Raw genomic sequence first — 17949 nt, forward strand, 5'->3', positions numbered from 1 at the left:
ACATGCACCCAGCTATGAATCCCATTTGAAACATATCCACTGTGAAGGATGATTCATAGAAAAGAAGTCTTAATCCTTCCTTTAGCATGCCCACCTGCCATTTATACTCCATGGTCCCGCTGCTACAGATTATGTACCGTGGATGTAGTCTCATGTTAATACAAACGACATGTGAGTATGCAAGTGCTCCCTGAGTCTTAATAGCAGAGGCAAACACTTCAATAATTTTCAAAAACATACAGGCCAGAAAATGTAAGGACATTGTGGGCACTATATATTAAAAACGATTTCACATTCTTCCAATTCTTTCAATGTTAAGACAGCCCCCACCACTTAGCCATACATGATGGTGAAGAAACTTTCTAGCCCTCCATGGATTATATGTATATCCTCAGCAAGCGGGAAAAAAAAAAGTTCTGTACTTGTATGCTGTCAACTATCTATCAGAAATGAACAAGAGGTGTACAAGGGGTAGAAGGAAAGGGTGGTGAGATGGTATATAATGCTAACTCTGCATTTAGCCCTCAATGTGGGCCAACCTGCCACAGCCCGTACACATCATCTTGGCAAGACAACGGGCCAATTGCGGCAGAAATTCAGGCACTTCTATGCCAAACTCCCCTCTAATGATGTTTCGAGAGTAGTCCAATTACTTCATAAATGCTTGAAAATGTGGTCAGGCATAGACATATGATACAGGAGTTAGTCTTATGTGTTGCAATGTGCAACACTTCTGTATAACTGCAGGCTAATTGTATTGTCTCACCGCAAACTCGAGATCTTGCTGGCTTGGGCTCACCAGCTCTTTCATTTTGTGTCCATTCTTGTAAATTCTGAATGTTGGAATAGAGCTCACTGCATATGTCTTCCCCACGTCAGGGCTCTCATCGACATCCACCTGTAAAAACAGCACAGCATAAATTCGATAATAAGCCGAACAACATCAATTGTCCTTGTGGAAACTTATCATGTAACAATACAAGAGTGGCATGCACACACAGACATGCATACACATGTATATACAAACATGATAATGACGCCCTTCTGATGATGTTCCTCCATTTTCCTTCCCATTCCCTGAACTGTTGATGTGAAGTTACAGGCAACCAGGGAATCCCAGGAATTGGGTCATTTCTGCTTTCATCACCTCATCTTTTTTATGCAATGGGCCTGTATAAGTATATATACGTAGATAAATCTAGGGAAGAGCCCAAATTCACCTATAAAGGAAAGTGCACCTATAGACTCATGGTAGTATAGTCACCCACAAGACAATATAACCATCAATTTTATCATGAATCGTATTGACTAAATACTACCACATCCCCACTTATGTTATCAGTGCCCAATAGTGGATGTAGAACTTGTGTATGTATGTTGGCAATTTTGTGTGTGTGCGAGTGTGTGTGGCTCTTGCACGCGGGTCTGCTCCTACACGTGAGTTCACAGCCCGAAGGCTAGTCTGCCCTACGAGTTTTGCTCTCTGCGCACCTGTTCCTGCGCGCTGCTAAGTTTTGGGCAACCTGCTTGAGCTGTGTCCTGCAAGCAAGCAGTACCTCTGCGCGCGCAGTCTGCTTCTGTACAGCAGCCAGCCATCGCTGCAGCAGTTTGCTTTCAGTGTGGCTAGCCATTAACATGGTTGTCCCCGGCCAGTGGGTGCATAATCTTCATCGAATTGCTTCAGAATCACTGCGAAGAATGGTCTGCTAGAACTTACAATGCGAATTTGTACAAACTTGTGGAAGGGGCATTGATAGTTAGATGCACTGTGGCTTTATGTACAAACTTTTGTGATCTCTGAACAGAACCTTGGGTTGCTCAAAATACACATTTCTTTGCAGTGTTTATTTTTCTAGGCATCATTGATATATGTCCGAATCTTTGTGTATGTTTAAGCATTGGAAAGCCATGGGAAGCTTCTCGAATGCCACTTCTCACATCAAAACTTGTCTGTATGAGGACTTTTGAGGAGGCTCAAAAAACTTGGAATGGTTTGGCACCTGTTTTCGAGGGTAGATTTTCTTCTCAAACGCAAGGCTGTCCGTGGTTTTGGTGAGCGTGGATTTTATGAAGTCCTGTTGGCACATATTGAAGCGCTAGAAATGTCTCCACTCTTCTTTAGCACCCAAATTACCCATGTTCTACAATGGGCATTGACAAAGGATTATCAAAGTCTTTTTCGCTACAAGTGCCCCGTGTGGGTAGAAATAGTGGAATTCCCTCGCACATGGAAACACTTTCTATCGTTGTTGGCTGCATAGCTTGGGAAGGTGATTTGTCCCCCGGAATTGGATGCAAACACCGACAGGTTTTGCATTGTATGGGATACTGACAATGTTGCATAGCTCGGGAAGGTGATTTGTCCCCCGGAATTGGATGCAAACACCGATAGGTTTTGCATTGTATGGGATACTAACAATCCTACCCCAAAAGGCATTATGGTTAATTCAAGGCACCCGTGGGTGGGCAAGCACCCATTCTAACTTAAATGGGCAAGTTTGCTAATTCATGTTTCCCATGTGGTAAATTTGGGCACATGCAATCTGAATGCCCTAACCTATCAATGAAGCAAAATGGAGGCTCAATTGTTAATGCAGCTCACAATGTGGAAAAGGGAAAGCCAAGTTGTCCCATTCTACAGTTCCTGGTAATGGCAATGATGTGAAGGATAAGAATGTGACGTCAAGTGATTCTAGCGCTTGGGGGGTGCCTAAAATGTCGGTGAAGATTCACACTCCACCTTCCTCTCGCAACTATGTTTCGCTTGTCATTGCTAATAAGAGTGCATCATTCGGCAAGAGCTACAACCGGTTCTTGTGAGTAATGACCCACACGATCGCTGGATGATTGTGCAATGTTTGTTGAATGGTCAGATTTATGAAATTGGGGGCATCTATGCATATACAGCCTCTGGGCAAAGGGCCACCGGTTTTTCTTTCCTTTACCAAGGGTTGCAACTGGCTAATCTTGATTTTCAATCGGCTCAAGGCTAAGTTGAGGCAATACTTTCCTGAACGCCGCCTTATGGCGGAACATCTCTTCTTATCCATGGACCTCCAATGCACTCGTTTGTGGTGATTTTAACAATACTCTTGATTTGTATGTTAGCACCGCAGGCAATTCACACATGTTGCTCGTGGAGAAACAAGTATTGGATCATCTCCTTGCTTTTGCACAGATGCTTGATTTATGGCGTCATATGTATCCAAATGTTCTTGGATTTACATGTTGCTCATTACTCTGATCGTGCACGGCTAGATAGATGGTCTATACTCAACTCACAGCAGTGTGATGATTTTGTGTACGATATGAGAATGGATTACACTTTGCAACTATTGGATCATCACCCTCTTTTATTGGATTTGTTCTTTGGGCAATCTCTTTGTGATAGAGATGTTCTTGGATTTACACATTGCTCATTACTCTTATCGTGCACGGCTGGATAGATGATATATATATATATATATATATAGATGAATCCAGAATAAGCCTAGATTCACCTTTAAAGGAAAGTGCAAGGTATAGACTCGACTCACAGTAATATGATAATTTTGTGTACGATATGAGAATGGATTACACTTTGCAACTATCGGATCATCACCCTCTTTTATTGGATTTCTTCTTTACGCAATCTCTTTGTGATAGACCTCTTTCTCGGAAACGTCTCTTGCATATTAACAATACTTATCTTACTCATTAACAATGCTTATCTTACTCATGAGGCCTTTCAAGATATGATTTCTCGACTTGTTCCCCCCTTGCTAGGTTTCACTTTGTTATGCGAGCGCAATGTGCTATTCAAGATTATGGTAAATAGTACATGCATTGGATTCGAGGCAATGTTAATGATGCCCAAACTCGGGTATGTATACAACTTAATGACAAGTGGAAGCTTGACAAATGGCAAAATGCAATGTGCGTGCTCCTTAACGGGCCTTTGTGGATAATGGTTGTGCTTCGAAACAATTTTTTAAGCATCTACAACACACGAGGGTTTCCCAAGACATTAAGCGTGTAAAGCTTCCTTCAAGTGCTTAGACATCATCCAAGCAGGAACTTGTTGATGCCATGGTCTCATATTAGACACACGTGTTCGTTGCTCCTCCTCAACCATCTGCAACAATTCGTACAACACGACAATTGTTGCTCTCTCATGTACAACCAATCATTTCTTTTCACGATGCGCAATGCCTTGAGGAACCTTTCGTCGATTCTAACCTGCATTGTGTGTTGCTTGTATTGGGCCGTTGGCGCTCCCCTGGCTAGGTGGGCTTACTATGGAGTTTTTCCTTGCCTTTTGGGAGACTCTTAAAGAGCCTCCGCTTTTCATGATGAATGCGGCTTGGGAGAAGCAAGACTTGCCAATATCATGGAAAGAGGGTTTGCTTAAATTGTTGCCTAAGCAAGCACTTTGCGAGATTTATCTCATTGGCAGCCGATTACTTTGATGTTTGTTGTTTATAAGATGTTGGCTAAGTTATCAGAACCGGATCAAAGATCACCTTCTTACAAGAATTCATCAAGCTCACTATAGTTTCATACCCCTCGCCAAATCAAAGACAACCTGGCTAGTGTTTTGATTCGCATCAGAACGTGTTGATTGTGCAAGTTGACATTGGAAAGGCTCTTGACACTATGCAATGGGATTTACATTACTGCTACGATGCAGGGTCTTGAGTTTTCAAACTTTCCCTTAGGCAATCTTTACGTTTTGCTTGGCAAGTTGGTGATATTACCTCAGAAACGCATCAACCATCAAGTCTCCTATGAATGCGTTTGGTAGCCCTCTTCCACAGATTAACACTCATGTGTTCATGCTTTTGTCTTTCTGTGAGTTTTCTTTGCCTCATGAGGGTTTTGTTGGCAGCAACAGACAACCCCATCATGCTTGCAACAGACAACCACGTCAGTCCCTCCACTTCTCATTGGCCTGCGTCAATAGCCATCAAGTGAGATCCCATCAAGAGATAGGGATGCCACTCAGCTGTAGCCAATCTTAGAGAGAAATGCATATCAAGTTGTTTGAATCCAAGTGGTTGTCCACATTCAGATAGAAATGTCCCCATACCGGTTGCTACCTTGCTCACCATATGATTCACTGATACACTGCCACTTTAATATGGTATTAGAGCTACAGCATGCTCAAGAGTATTTAATCTGTACGAGTTCATTGTGCAAATATTTATGTGACAAAAAGGAGAGAAAGGGGTTGTCCACGTTCACAGAGACATGCCACCACAAAGGTTATTGCCATGTTCATCACCCAATTCCATTGTCCCTTTGACATGATATCACAGTTATAGTGTGCCCTAGAATCGAATGGTGAATAGATCGTCTGTCTCTGTTTGAGGAGCTTATAATTCGCGAGCATTTGGCTGGTTGCTACTAGTGTCCACTCATTTAATGTTGATTTGTTGTTGTTGTAAGCTCATTTGAAGATATCCCATCAAATCTCTTTAGACTCAAAACTAAAGCAGGTTCTACATACGAAAGTGGAGCCGAATCTACTACCACATAAGATAACTTGTCTCAATTATATTACAACCGAGAAGACAAACACATCAAGATCAGTACACTCTCAACCTTTCCGAAGGATCGATGGTTGGATAATGGCAACTATGTTATATGGCATGAGACCATGACGGCAGTCTTTACAAGCTTAAATGCTTTGTAGCCAATAAAATTCAAAAAATATGAAGATGCAAAGGGTTGCGGCTTCGTGTGGGAGTGTGTCAATGTTGGATTTAATTCTTTGTTATTCTCAACAATATTCTATCTGTAATTCATATTAAGACGATGGCGAACTCTAAGAAGATTATGCTTGTCTAGAAGAGTCGGGTTTTCCAATAAACCATATTTTAAAGGTGCAATTGAGGACCTTAGGCGCAGACAAAGGTGCCCATGAGGGACCACATCAACAAGATGTAGGTACCCCAACGCGAGAGATTTCATGTGAAGAAGTAGTTTGGAATATATGGCAATTCAATTTTTGGCACAATTGTCTCCACGGTATTCCAACTTTTATTCAGCTTCTGATTACCAGCAACGAGTAAAGGCAATAACAACAAAAAGTTTGATGATGAACTAGAAGCTTTGGGCGCAGAGCGGCATTACAATAATTGTGGTAACCAAGGCATCATCATTGGTGGAAGTGCCCTAAGCGCACACAAGAATCTTTTGATGAAGTCATCAGCCTTCACAAATGTCAAAATTGGGTTGTAAATAATGGTGCTTCATGGCACACAACACCGTCTAGAGAGTTAATAACAACATGCAGAGGCACTAGGTCTTCCTTTAACCGGACAACAAGGGGAGTATGCATCCCCATCACCTCTCTCTAGGTACAAGCCATTGAACGAGGTTTCGACCCCATCCCCCCACAAGCTGGGCATGGACGTGGACTTCGCGGAGCATCCAATATCTACTCAGTACCTTAGCTTTGGCAAGGAGGCTCGAGGAGGCAAGAAAGAGCATTGCCTCTATGTATGCACTCTTTATTCTATGACAAGCTCTCCTACAAGTGACTTGGCATTACCATTTTGGTCACTTGAAAGTTAAGACTCTTCAATCGCATACGATCGATGTTTTACCCAATGTTTGGAGTAAACAAGGAAAATGCAAGTCTTGTGCTCGTGGGGAGTAGCATGGAGTGGAGAGGCTATTTCAAAGCATTCTAACCGACAAGCTTCGATGCTTTTGGAGTTTGTCCACACCGACTTCTGTGGACCTACCCAAACTTCATCCCTTGGTAGAGCTTTGTCTTTAATGCTCTTAGTGGTGACTTCAATCATTTCACTTGGTTTGTTTTCTTCCGCACAAGGACGAGGCTTTTAAGACCTTCAAGCACGATCGAGCACAAGTGGACATTGGAGAAGGAGACCAGACAATAAACGAAGATTGTCCATGCGGACAAGGGTAGTAAGCTCACCTCCGATGCTTTTGTGATGTAATGTTCGAATAACGACATCAAGCATGGACTAGCAAACATAAGAGTCTCCTTTAGAGATTGGAGTTGGGAAACAAAAGAGTAGTGTTGTTGGGGTGGGATAGAAAACCTCTTTTGTTCTAAAGTACAAATACAAATCAAATAGTACATCAAATAAGCACAAAGCTTGTCTGATAGCTGAACAATTTTCTCTATGACCTGGAATTCACTACGCATGATCTTTGCACCAATTCTGTGTGTGCCACTATTCAAACAATCCTTAATCTTTCAACTCATCATAATGACGTGAATATCAGAGAGGTCAAAAATTTGCCTTCTCAAATGGCAATTTTAAAGGATACTGACACTACTGATGTTGGGTACTAGGTACTGAGGTATTGAAGGGGTATCGAGATTCTATGTCGAAGACGATGATGTCGACGACGTGTTCTATAGGTTCTATGTCGAAGACGGGGAGGTCGACGACGAGGTCTATGTCGAAGACGATGAAGTCGACGATGAGGTACTAAGGTCTTTGTCGATGACGATGAAGTCGACGACGGTAATGTGTTGAAGGCGGTAAAGTCGACGACGGTTCTAAGTCGAGGGCGGTGAAGTCGACGACGGTTTTGTGTCGAAGGCGATGAAGTCCACGACAGATCTTGTTGGTCTATGTCGGACGACGATGATGTCAACGACGACGACCATGGTGTCGTCGTCAAGTTCGAGATTGCGATGACAATGACGAAGGTGTCGTCGTCAAGACAGGGATATGCGATGACGACAATGATGTCAACGACGATGGCACCAAGGCTGAAAACTGAAACGCTAGATGCTATGCTATGGATCTGCTGTTGTGGCCATACTGCAGGGCTGATCTGCAACCGCTGAGTCATGCAAAGGCTGAGAATGCAAAACGTAGGCTGCTCTGGGCTGGAATTGCAAAACGCTGGCTGTCTTAGCTGAAAACTGAAAACGCCAGGCTGATCTACTGCTGGTTGGTCAATGCGGCGATGAGCTGCAACAGGGAGTTGCAGTCCAGCGAAGCTAAGGGCTGAAAAATGAAACGTTGTTGGCTGTGGGCTGAAAATGCTGAACTGCTGAAGCTGAAAACGCTGGGCTGAACTGCTGAGAAAACACTTGGGAGCCTGAGGGTTCGCCTGCTCTTTCTGTGTCTGTTGCTAAAGTGGCTTTATTTGACAAGAAAATAATTCTAAATGAATTATTGGATTTATAAGTGAGGGTTTTCTCGCTTGGAACAACAGGAAAAATAATTATAAATGAATTATTGGAATTTTAAGTGAGAGGGTTTTTCTCACTGGAGACATCCGAGTACAGAGTATTCCTAGTGCGTCGTTCGAAGTAATGACGGGAGCATTGTGAATGGGAATATTTGTAAGGCCACCAAGAACGGGTACTTCTGATGCGTCACATCGGATGGGTGACATGGAGCATCGGGAAGAAGTATCAGACCATCCGAGAACGGACATCTCTGATGCATCATAGGATGGGTGACATAGAGCATCGCGAAGGAGATTGTACCGTTAGTTCGGTAGGAAGTGACTAGGTGATGGGTATTCCTGATGCATCACAAGGTGGGTGACGGGTGCATCGGAAAGGGAATATCCATAGTCGAGAGGAAATTCCGAACTGTGTTAGAATTGTGCACAAGGAAAGGCAAGCACTTGAATGAAGATGGGTTCAAAGGAAACTTTGAGGAAAAACGGATGCTTTTTGAGAAAGCGGAATTGCTTTTCGAGAAAGCAAATGCTTTCCCGCGAGGAAGTCTATGTCTGCATTGCAATTGTGCGTGTGATTGCATCCAAGGACGCCTGGCAAGTGCAGTGAAAGCATTGTTTTTAACTTATAAGGTTTTCTGAGTTTTTGGACAGATTCAAACCATTTTTAAAGCTGACCGGCCGCCCACTTAATAAGTGGGCAGCCATCTGATAAATAAGGCAACAGATCAGCCAGCGTTTTCTCTCTCTCTTTTTCTGGCAGAACAGCAAAAAAAACTTGGAAAAAAAAAAAACCGGCCGCGATCTCTACGCGAGCAGCTATTCGAGCCCGTGGCTAGGAGCTATAAAAGCATCACCTGCCCTCACTCAGAGGGGAGGACCAATCTTTGCAAGGAGGAGATGTTGCTGCAGATTTCAGCCGTAAAGAAGACGTTGCCGGTGATGCCCATGGCTGCCCCAAGTGTACCAGATGTCGCCAAGACCCAATGCGCGAGTTCCCTCGCAAAGAAGTGCCTACGAAGCGTGTTTCCATCGCGACAAGTTGCTGTTTTTCTCTGTTTTCAGCCCATAAACGTCGTAGACGGGGCTGATTTACGAGAAGGAACCCAAGAACACACCTCTTTTGTGTGTAGGATTGGAAGAGAGGATTTTCTATGTAGAGATCTCTTCTGGGGAATTTCTTTTTCGAGAACCGAGTTGTGTTTCGAGCGTCGAGACTTTGAAGGTAACGATTTTCATGTTATGATCTTTGAGTATTTGATTGCAGGTGTACTTCCTCTTAGTGAGGGAGTAGGAGCAGAGGAAGGCATGAGCCTCTGCAGGAGAACAGCGCTCTGAGGAACTAGAGCCAAATCAGCCCAAGGGTTTCGTACTCGAGTTTGGGAAGTAGATCCACGGATCGGAGAGAAGTAGTCTCTCAAGTTGTGATCCGGAAGTTGGGATTCCCAAGTAAGGACTTCGTGTCCGGGAAAGCAACGTTGTTCTGCGGGAAGAGGACTCTGGAAAGAGAGTTGGAAAAGAGTTGCAGGAATGCCATGCCCCGAGTCTAGAAGGTGAGATCCAGAGGTGGGAACCTTGATTCTCGAGGAATTGGAATAAGGAACAGAAGTTCCTTGGAATAGGGTTTTGCCCTAGGAGTCGGAAGCTGAGGCTTCCGAGAACCATCAAGTCTTATTCTAGAACGAACGAGGTAATACGTTCGGTTCAAGTGCTTGTATAGACTTCTCCTCAGTAATAAAGATACTATTACGGGGGGGGACCAACCCATCTTCTGGTCCCCAATACTGTGTCGATCTTCTCACTCTCTATCTCTCTCTCTATTTATTTCTCTCTACATCCTCTGGCTTCAATAATAAGTGATAAATCCTATTTATCCGAATGTATTTTATATTGTTTTGCGCTCCCGTTTGTGACAGTATCCCTGCTTCTTCTGCTTCTACTAAGTGCCCAATGGGTTTCATTTATAGGAATTATATGCTGGGTAGGGCAAGCTTCCCAACAAACTTACAAAAAGAATTCCAAAAGTCACTTTTAATAAAATGACTTATAAGAGGTGGTTCACGCAGTAAAATGCCTGCATGATGAAAAGATTGTTCTTGTACAAGAGAGGGTATGCAACTATGACCGACCTGGACATGCACGTCTTGCTAGAGGCTCACAAAGTCCCAAGCTCAATCCTAAGCTAGGCTATGACTGATGCTAGACTATGGCAGAAGCGTGTCCACGTGGCGCAAGTGAAGTGCGCACGTGACATCACCCTAACAATGTAACGCTTCCCCCCTCATATTAAACTTTTTCCCTTCGCATTTTCTCAAGAATCACGCAAGATAGCCCGGGTCCCAAGGTTCCATTTATAGGACTTCATAACCACCCTAACCTAAGGGCTTGGTACACACGAGCCAGACACATCTCAAGAACTACTCCTAATATCTAGGGATGTCACCCCCTTGCAAAGGAGTTTAAGATGATGGGCTCCAAAATGCTTTGCTACTTCCTTGGAGTTGGAGATTTGGCATCAAAAGAGGGAAAAGAGGGATCTCCCTCTCTTAGCAACGGAAAACTCAAGAGCTATTGGAAGGCCACTGGCATGAGTCATGACCAACTTTAGTCTTCCTCTACTATGGAAATTGATACGAAGCTATCATAGAATGACTCATATTGCCAGGTGCTTCCTCTCTCATTCCCGTTGAACGATCTCACCTTCTTTTTCTTCCTCTGCCATCTTGTTCTAGTATCCAAAGGTGTAAGAACGATCCTACTCACACTTGGGATAGACTTCCCCTAGAGGGCGATTTGACGCAAGTTGTTCAAGTTGGGAGGGGAGCCTATCCACATTCGACGAAATGTCACTACACCGACTGCTGCCCCGTTCATCATCCAATGCACTTGATGTGGATCTGCTCGGTTTTATGTTGGTGGTGCATGCATTGTCCTTACTTTAGGATTTGTTTGAATCAACTCTCATGGTTCTAAGACTCCTATGTGCCGGTTTCTTCACACATAGTGGCTTTGATACTCTTTGATTAAGCATCTTCATGGCCGGGTATTTCCAACTACTCTTTGATAATGCACATCATCTGAAGATTGCCCCTCTTAATGCCCAGCCACATCATTGGACAAAATGATGTTGGGTGCCTATCCTTAGCTCTTATCCTTATTAGGTCACTAGGACAGTCCTTGAGGGCGGTTTTTCCCTTGGCATTTTTCGGTATCGGTATTTGCAGAAGGCCTGAGCCATAAGCTAAGTTTTACTGTTATCTGCATTACCCTAATACTCCTGGGCTATTGCCTCATCCCTTGCGCCAGCCACTCTATAACTGCAAGCATCAGTGACATTTTGGTACAACTAAAACAGCACTAATGCAGTTTTAGAAAAACTAGGCACCACAACCACACATACACACACATACACACACTGGATGGTTGACAGCTATTCCATATAGCAACAATAAGAGCAAGACATTCAGATAACTTTGACATACAAATTCCAAGAACATCAAGGTTGCAGTACCTTTACAAAATGCACACAAGGATATCGTTTACAGAGCTGATCAAAAAAGGAGCAGATCTGGCGACAACGGTCTGCCCGCTTACTTGAAAACTGCACTACAGACATCCCTGCCACAAGCGACAGAAGCAAAATTAGATTCTATCTTTAGAGGAGAAAGTGTTTCAGGACGTTCAGGATTTGACACAAGTAATGCCTCAATATTTACCTTCAGAAGAGACCACATCTCTAAATCGCTCAGAATCAAGCACCTCCTCTACCTCTCCACCAAATCTCATTTGATGAATCTCCTCTCCTCTGGCTTTCTTAATTGCAACCTGAGCATCAAAAAGACCTCGAGAAACTTCTATATCACCAGGCATCTTTACTCGTAATACCTCATAATCCCTAAGTGCATCCTCCCATCGTTCCAACTGCAAGATAAATCCGTGAAGCAATCAGACACATTAGCTTGCATAAACCCTTTCTCATTTGCACATACCAAAATGCACCATGCAAACATAGAACATATCTGGGTGCAGTCGAAGACGGCCCATGCAAACCCAAAATGTATGTAGATCATTCCTCACTTTCATCTTCATTAACATTAACACAAAAAAGTACTATTTACAGCAGGAAATCAGTCTACATTTCATATTCTCTTATCAGAATGCATTAACATCAAAGACCCTACCTACAGTTATTTTAGCACAGTCCACCTCATGAGTGCATGATGCCTTGCCAGTAAATGATTGCATATCCACTGAAGTCATAATAAGACTTGCAAAGGATTCAGGACTACAGAACAAACTGAGGTAAATAACCCCAGAGAGAGCAAGACTATGTGCAAGAAGATGCCTTGCTAATCAAGTTATTACATATCCACCATGAAACACAGAAGTCGTAATTTCCTAAGAAGTCAGGACTGTAGAAGAAGCCGAGGTAAATAACCCCAAAGAGAGCAAAACTAGTCTACTTATATGTACATACCCGCTCGAGCCAAAAGCATGCAGTTTTTGACCTACAGACAGTGATGTGGGCTTTTATCATCCACGAGAGAGGTAGAAATCACAAATCATTAGCCAACAAGCTGGTTTTAGCTTGGACACAATGTTCAAGGCACAGTTAAAAGAAAACAACTGTGCATGATTGTGTGAAAGGCAATGTCTGTAGATGTCTAGCTTTCTAATCTGACATAACTTCAAAAAAGCTCTAAACAAGAACATGCAGTTTTATCAAATCCAGAATTTCAACAGTCAAAAGAGCAAAACTGCATTGTAGCAACAGAAAGATGACAACGATGCATTTACAAATACTTGCCTTTAAACTGCAATTGGCCCTCCTCATGAGAGCTTTGACGTACTGGGGCTGCGAGTTTAGAGCCGCATCACAATCTTCCAAGGCCTTCTCCCATTGGCCAAGCTTTGATCTGCAAGCTGCCCGATTACAAAGCAGGACTGCATTTGTTGGATCACTTTCCAGCCCTTCACCATACGCGGCACAGGCCTCAAAGAACTTTCCTGCATTAAAAAGCTCATTTCCTGATGTCCTTGTCTGGCCAACTGCCCGCGCCTTTTTAAGCAGACCAGCAACCTCTGGATTTCGAGGGTCAATCTTTGCAGCCGTTTGCGCCGCAACTATTGCAGTGTCAAACCTGTGCATTTGTAGTTTTCCTTGGTTGTCAAGTGGGACATTTCCATTTTTGGATTAAAAATGTCTTATTAGCATACCTGCCAAGGGACATCTCTATGTGTGCTCGCAGAATACTCAGAAAAGAGTCAGATGGAGCAAATCCCTGCGTACAAACAGACTTTTCTAGTCTTTCAGCTTCTGTACACACTATCTCTGCTTCCTCTGGTCTGTGAAGCTTTAGCAGAGCCTCAGACTTATATCCAAGAACCTAAACAATAACAAATTTGGTTAGGGATGTGCACGACCCACCCACTTGAGAGGGTCTATTCAAACCAATCATTTTTAGAGCCCAATCTCTTCCTTAGGATTATCCAAGCCTCAAGCTCTCATTTTGAAAAAATAACCCTTCACCAGAAAAATCGACTCCACGGCTTTGAATTTTCTCAATATACAACAAAGCAAAAGCAACCACAGACCACGGAGGTGCCACATTACAATTCCACAGCACCTGAGGTGCAGAATCAGCACCAGCCGTGCTTGCAGCCATGCTTTCTCTTAAAACACTCTTCCAATCACCCATCTTCCTTGCATCAATACACCTCGAGATGTGCTTCTCCACTGCCTGAAGGGATTGCACGTCCCTTGCATCATCCTGCAACCCAGCAGCTTGAAAGCGCCTCCTTGAACTCTCGATAAGACCTAACCTGCACACAGGATTCTCAGATAAGCAAGCTACCCGACCAAGGTTTTCAAGAGCATCCGAGAATTCAATAGAAAGTAAGATATCCACAAAAAGACCAGCAACACAACCAAAATTTGCAGAGATATCAGATAGCAACCAGGCCTTTCTCGGACCGGGAAAGGGAAAATCTAGCACTTACAAACCAGAGAAATAGAATTAGTCACCTAAGATAGAGTTGTGCTGCTCTGTGTAGAGCTCTAGAATACTTAGAGTCAAGCCTAATGGCATCTTCACATTCCTGCACGGCTTCAACCAGCTTTCCAAGTCCAGCAAGCGCTGCCGCCTTATTACTCTTATAAGGGGCATGATCTGGACTCAAAGCAATGCACTTGTCATACAAAGCTGCAGCTTCGAGGAAATGCCCCATCTTGTACTGCTCATTGCCAGCCCTCTTGATGTCCTCAGGAGAATTCAACTCGTGTGAAGTACCATTGTCTTCACAACCCATTGGCTTCTGGCTTGAGTTGGCATTACTTGGCAAGTTACCAACTAATGAGAATCCATTCACATTATTCGCACATATATTGCCAATATTGCCATTAAAGGAGTTCCCCAAGCATCCTTTCACTTGAGAGCAATCTTTCCTGTTCAGCTGCATGGCAGAATCAAGTTTTTTGACAAGGACATCCCCAGACTTTGAGGAATCATTGGCATTAGGCTTGTTAGTTGAGTTCTTAATGTTGCCACCACCAAAAATATTGCCCATACCTCTTAGATTTGCACACGGTGAAAGCTCCTTGTCATTTAAAACGCTACTACTAGCGATCCTTCTGCTGACATCTTTAATCGTAGGACTTCCAACACTAGAGCTAGAGGAATCTGCAGAGCCATAACCACCAGTTGATGACCTTCTCCATATATCCTTTGCCATCGGACTTCCACCATCAGAGCTACCACCATTGGAGAATGAAGACCTCCTCCCGCCATCTTTGGCAGTAGGACTGCCCCCCATGGAATCTGTAGATCCCTGACTACCAAAAGATGGCCACCTTCTTCCATCCTTGCTTGCAGTTGGACTGCCCCCAATGGCAGACAATGCCTCTGCAAAGCCATACCCCTCAACTTGAACATTGCCCAAATTAAAAGGGCCAGAGGTAGAGCTCTCTCTTGGGTTTCTTGCACTCACAGTGGGTTTAGAAGAAAATTGCTCCCCTGATTTGTGCAGTCTAGTACCAGGAGGAAGTCCCCCATTCAAGCTCAACTCTGCAGACTTGTGTTTTCTGCCTCCATCAATGGCCCTTTCAGCAAAACTTGCACATCTCTCTACAGCATTCCGACCATTGTGAGTCTTGATGGCATCAAGATCTACTCTTTTAGTACAAGCTTGGACTGAGCGTGCCACATTCAAATCCATGGAAGTTTGCTTGGCATCATGAGTAGCATTTTCATGCACTCCCTGTGATGAGCCCGAACAGAGTTCCTTCGGAACAGAAACAGGGATCAGGCTCATATTCCTTAGAGGTTTTACAGCATGGCTTAGACTTAGATCCACACCAGACAAAGCTCCAGGTTTATGTGTGTCCTCACGAAAGCTGCCAAAAAGAGACGCCCTGCCATGGGAAACTGGCTCCTTCCACAAACTGTCGGAGCTTGGCTCCAACATGTGATTGAGATTTTTGTTAGCTGCATTATACTTGGAGCCATGAGAATGGCTACATGCATCTCTGTTCGGAGAGTAGAGCTTACTGTGAAGTACACCAACGTACATATCCATGGCACTGGGGTGTTTTCTCCCACCATCTGCGTGACAATTGGCCATAGTACCTCAGTGGGGAACAAGAAATGAAGACTCAGTGGTGTGGCACGTACTCGATGGGAAACACTATGCTTTCACAGGGCCACACAAGGTGTGAGGAGGCGGAGGGCACCCTCCATCCGAAGGCGCTTGTGTGATGCAATCGTCTGCGAGGAGTCACATCAGCATGGACACCTAAGTTGACACAAAGAGGTCAATCAGTACACGAGTGCCAGCAGAGGAGCAATGCAGGTTGTCCAAACTCACCTTCTAGAACTTAGAGGACCTACCTTGCAGAGCTGAAGCATGGAGAGGATGAGCAGGCCTGAACAGCCACAATGCAGGTTATCGTATCAAGCCGTCTCTGGTAGACGGCTGCTCTCCCAGCTCACCCACATGGTAGAAGACAAGCATGAAGAAGATGAGCAAGCTGGGCATGCCCAACCGGAGCAGAAACTCTGTGCGGAAGCAGAGGAGGGTGGAGCAAAGAGGGGACATGAGCTGATGCATAGTGGAGAGAGCTCTACTGGCTTAGAGTTAAGAAGGGAAGTGGGGGATGTCGTCTGCAGGGTATCGATTAACTAGCAAGGCAAACAGTGGCTTGCTCGAGACTCGAGCACACATGTAAAATTTACAGGCTTACTTTGCAGGGAAGCTGCAGAAGAGAGGGAATGAGGGTGGGGTGAGGGTGAGGTTTGCTGGGTGTCAGAAAAGAGAAGGTGGGGGTTGGTTGAAAATCACAGAGGCAGAGTGAGAGCCTTGAAGAGGAGGGAGAAGAAGGCACCCTACCTGATGACTCTCTTTCCCTCCCTATAGGCACAAAGCAAAAGCGGGAATTGCAGTAAAAATACAATTCCGCTTACTCATCAGCAATGAGAAACTTCGAAAAAAGGAAGAGAAAACTTTGAGGAGGGAGAACAGGGGAGGAAAGCAAGGCTCTCTTTAAGGGATGGAAAGCAGCGGAAAAGGAGATTTGAAGGAACCCAACGCAAGATTGGAGGCGCCCAATTGCTGGTTTCAGGCGCAGATTGTGAAATTGCGACGTGGGCGCGAGAGTGTGTGTTGTCAAAGAGTTGTGCCTGTGTGAGGGGCGGAGAGGCTGAGTTTAAAAGAATCGAAAGCGCTTGCAAGCATACCGAGTGCCTGGCAACCTGAGAGAGGGAGGGGCGGCGCGGGAGAAGGGCAAAAGAAAGCGTTGTTTTGTTTGCGAGCCTGTGGCCAGCTCCGGGGGGAGGGGACCATCTCATTCCAACGAGCTGGAGCCTGGCGGGGACCATGAGAGCTGGCCTCCATTCTATCCGTCTGCATAGGCTAGCGTAGGTATGTCCAAATTGCCAAAGATCTCTCATTGCTTCTCAAGCTCTCACCTTCAACCTTCAAGATCAAAGAGTCGTGTCAAAGCTGTTTCTCCAATGTCACATCCTTGGATGAAGCATTTAGATCATAGGCTTTTATGCCAAGTGGCAACTTGGAAGTGTTCTCAACTTCAATCTCAAGCTTCAAGTTGAGCCCTCTGTCACACACGTCTGCCCGAACGAATATGAGAATGAGGTAGCAAAAGCTTGTTGGTCCGCGAGTGTGTCCATTATGCAAAAACAATTGGTGCATACCCTTGCCCATCCTTGCGTAATGGCGGACATGCATAAAAGTAGTTGCATGAAGAGAGCTGGTTGGTATTGAGCCGAAGACCTCGCGCGATGAAGCTAGCAGCTTTTTCCATTTGACAAACACCATCTCAAAACTCTAAATTATAAACAATGTGTCCGTCCGGTGTGACTGCTAGGGCATCCAAAACACCCTTTTATGGCGTTGTTCAGTGCCCATGTCTGGCAGGAGCTTGAGTCTAGACTCTCATATGCAAGAGACAAACTTGGCAATGGACACATACACAACTCCCCCTTCTTTAGGTGGCATCAAGGAATGGGGTGGCCATCCAAACAAGCTGAGTTCCACTCATGTGCAGCAAACGTCAACATATCGTTCGATTTGGTATCTTTCAAGTTGCAAAAAAGATATTGTATGTGGAAAAGTCTGCATGACCAGAGGAGGGATCATTTTTTCCACAACATGATTTTTGTTGGAGCTTTATGTTCAACTTTTAGATTCCTTATAAGTTATTTCATGCTTACAGACTTTCACTTGTGCATAGGCAGGCCCTTGTTTGTGGGTTGGGCATTCTTTTGCCCTCCT

At 44.4% G+C, this 17949-nt stretch overlaps 1 protein-coding gene across 1 annotated transcript; it reads right to left on the minus strand.

Moving 5' to 3' along the window:
- Positions 1 to 277: 277 nt before the first annotated feature.
- LOC147440534 (TPR repeat-containing thioredoxin TTL1-like) lies at positions 278 to 17025 on the minus strand. Its single transcript, XM_086530252.1, has 12 exons — positions 16205 to 17025; positions 16050 to 16084; positions 15834 to 15954; positions 15711 to 15764; positions 15519 to 15618; positions 14189 to 15444; positions 13791 to 13986; positions 13381 to 13550; positions 12971 to 13304; positions 11880 to 12084; positions 11675 to 11781; positions 278 to 898 (listed from the first exon to the last, which is right to left on the minus strand). Exons 1-12 carry the CDS (start codon positions 16267 to 16269, stop codon positions 749 to 751), a joined length of 2793 nt encoding a protein of 930 aa, XP_086386378.1. The 5' UTR covers positions 16270 to 17025; the 3' UTR covers positions 278 to 748.
- Between the last annotated feature and the right edge of the window lie 924 nt (positions 17026 to 17949).

Source organism: Adiantum capillus-veneris, chromosome 15, assembly GCF_014529385.1.
Source record: "Adiantum capillus-veneris isolate H3 chromosome 15, ASM1452938v2, whole genome shotgun sequence".
Taxonomy (NCBI): domain Eukaryota; kingdom Viridiplantae; phylum Streptophyta; class Polypodiopsida; order Polypodiales; family Pteridaceae; genus Adiantum; species Adiantum capillus-veneris.

What these genes read in the sequence shown, in the direction of transcription:
- LOC147440534 (XM_086530252.1), bottom strand. Translation starts at nt 16,269, where the DNA reads ATGCATCAGCTCATGTCCCCTCTTTGCTCCACCCTCCTCTGCTTCCGC. An exon ending in GCAGCACAACTCTATCTTAG is followed by an intron (nt 13,987 to 14,188) that starts GTGACTAATTCT and finishes TCCTGTGTGCAG; the next exon opens with GTTAGGTCTTATCGAGAGTT. An exon ending in GGGCCAATTGCAGTTTAAAG is followed by an intron (nt 12,085 to 12,970) that starts GCAAGTATTTGT and finishes TTTATCTTGCAG; the next exon opens with TTGGAACGATGGGAGGATGC.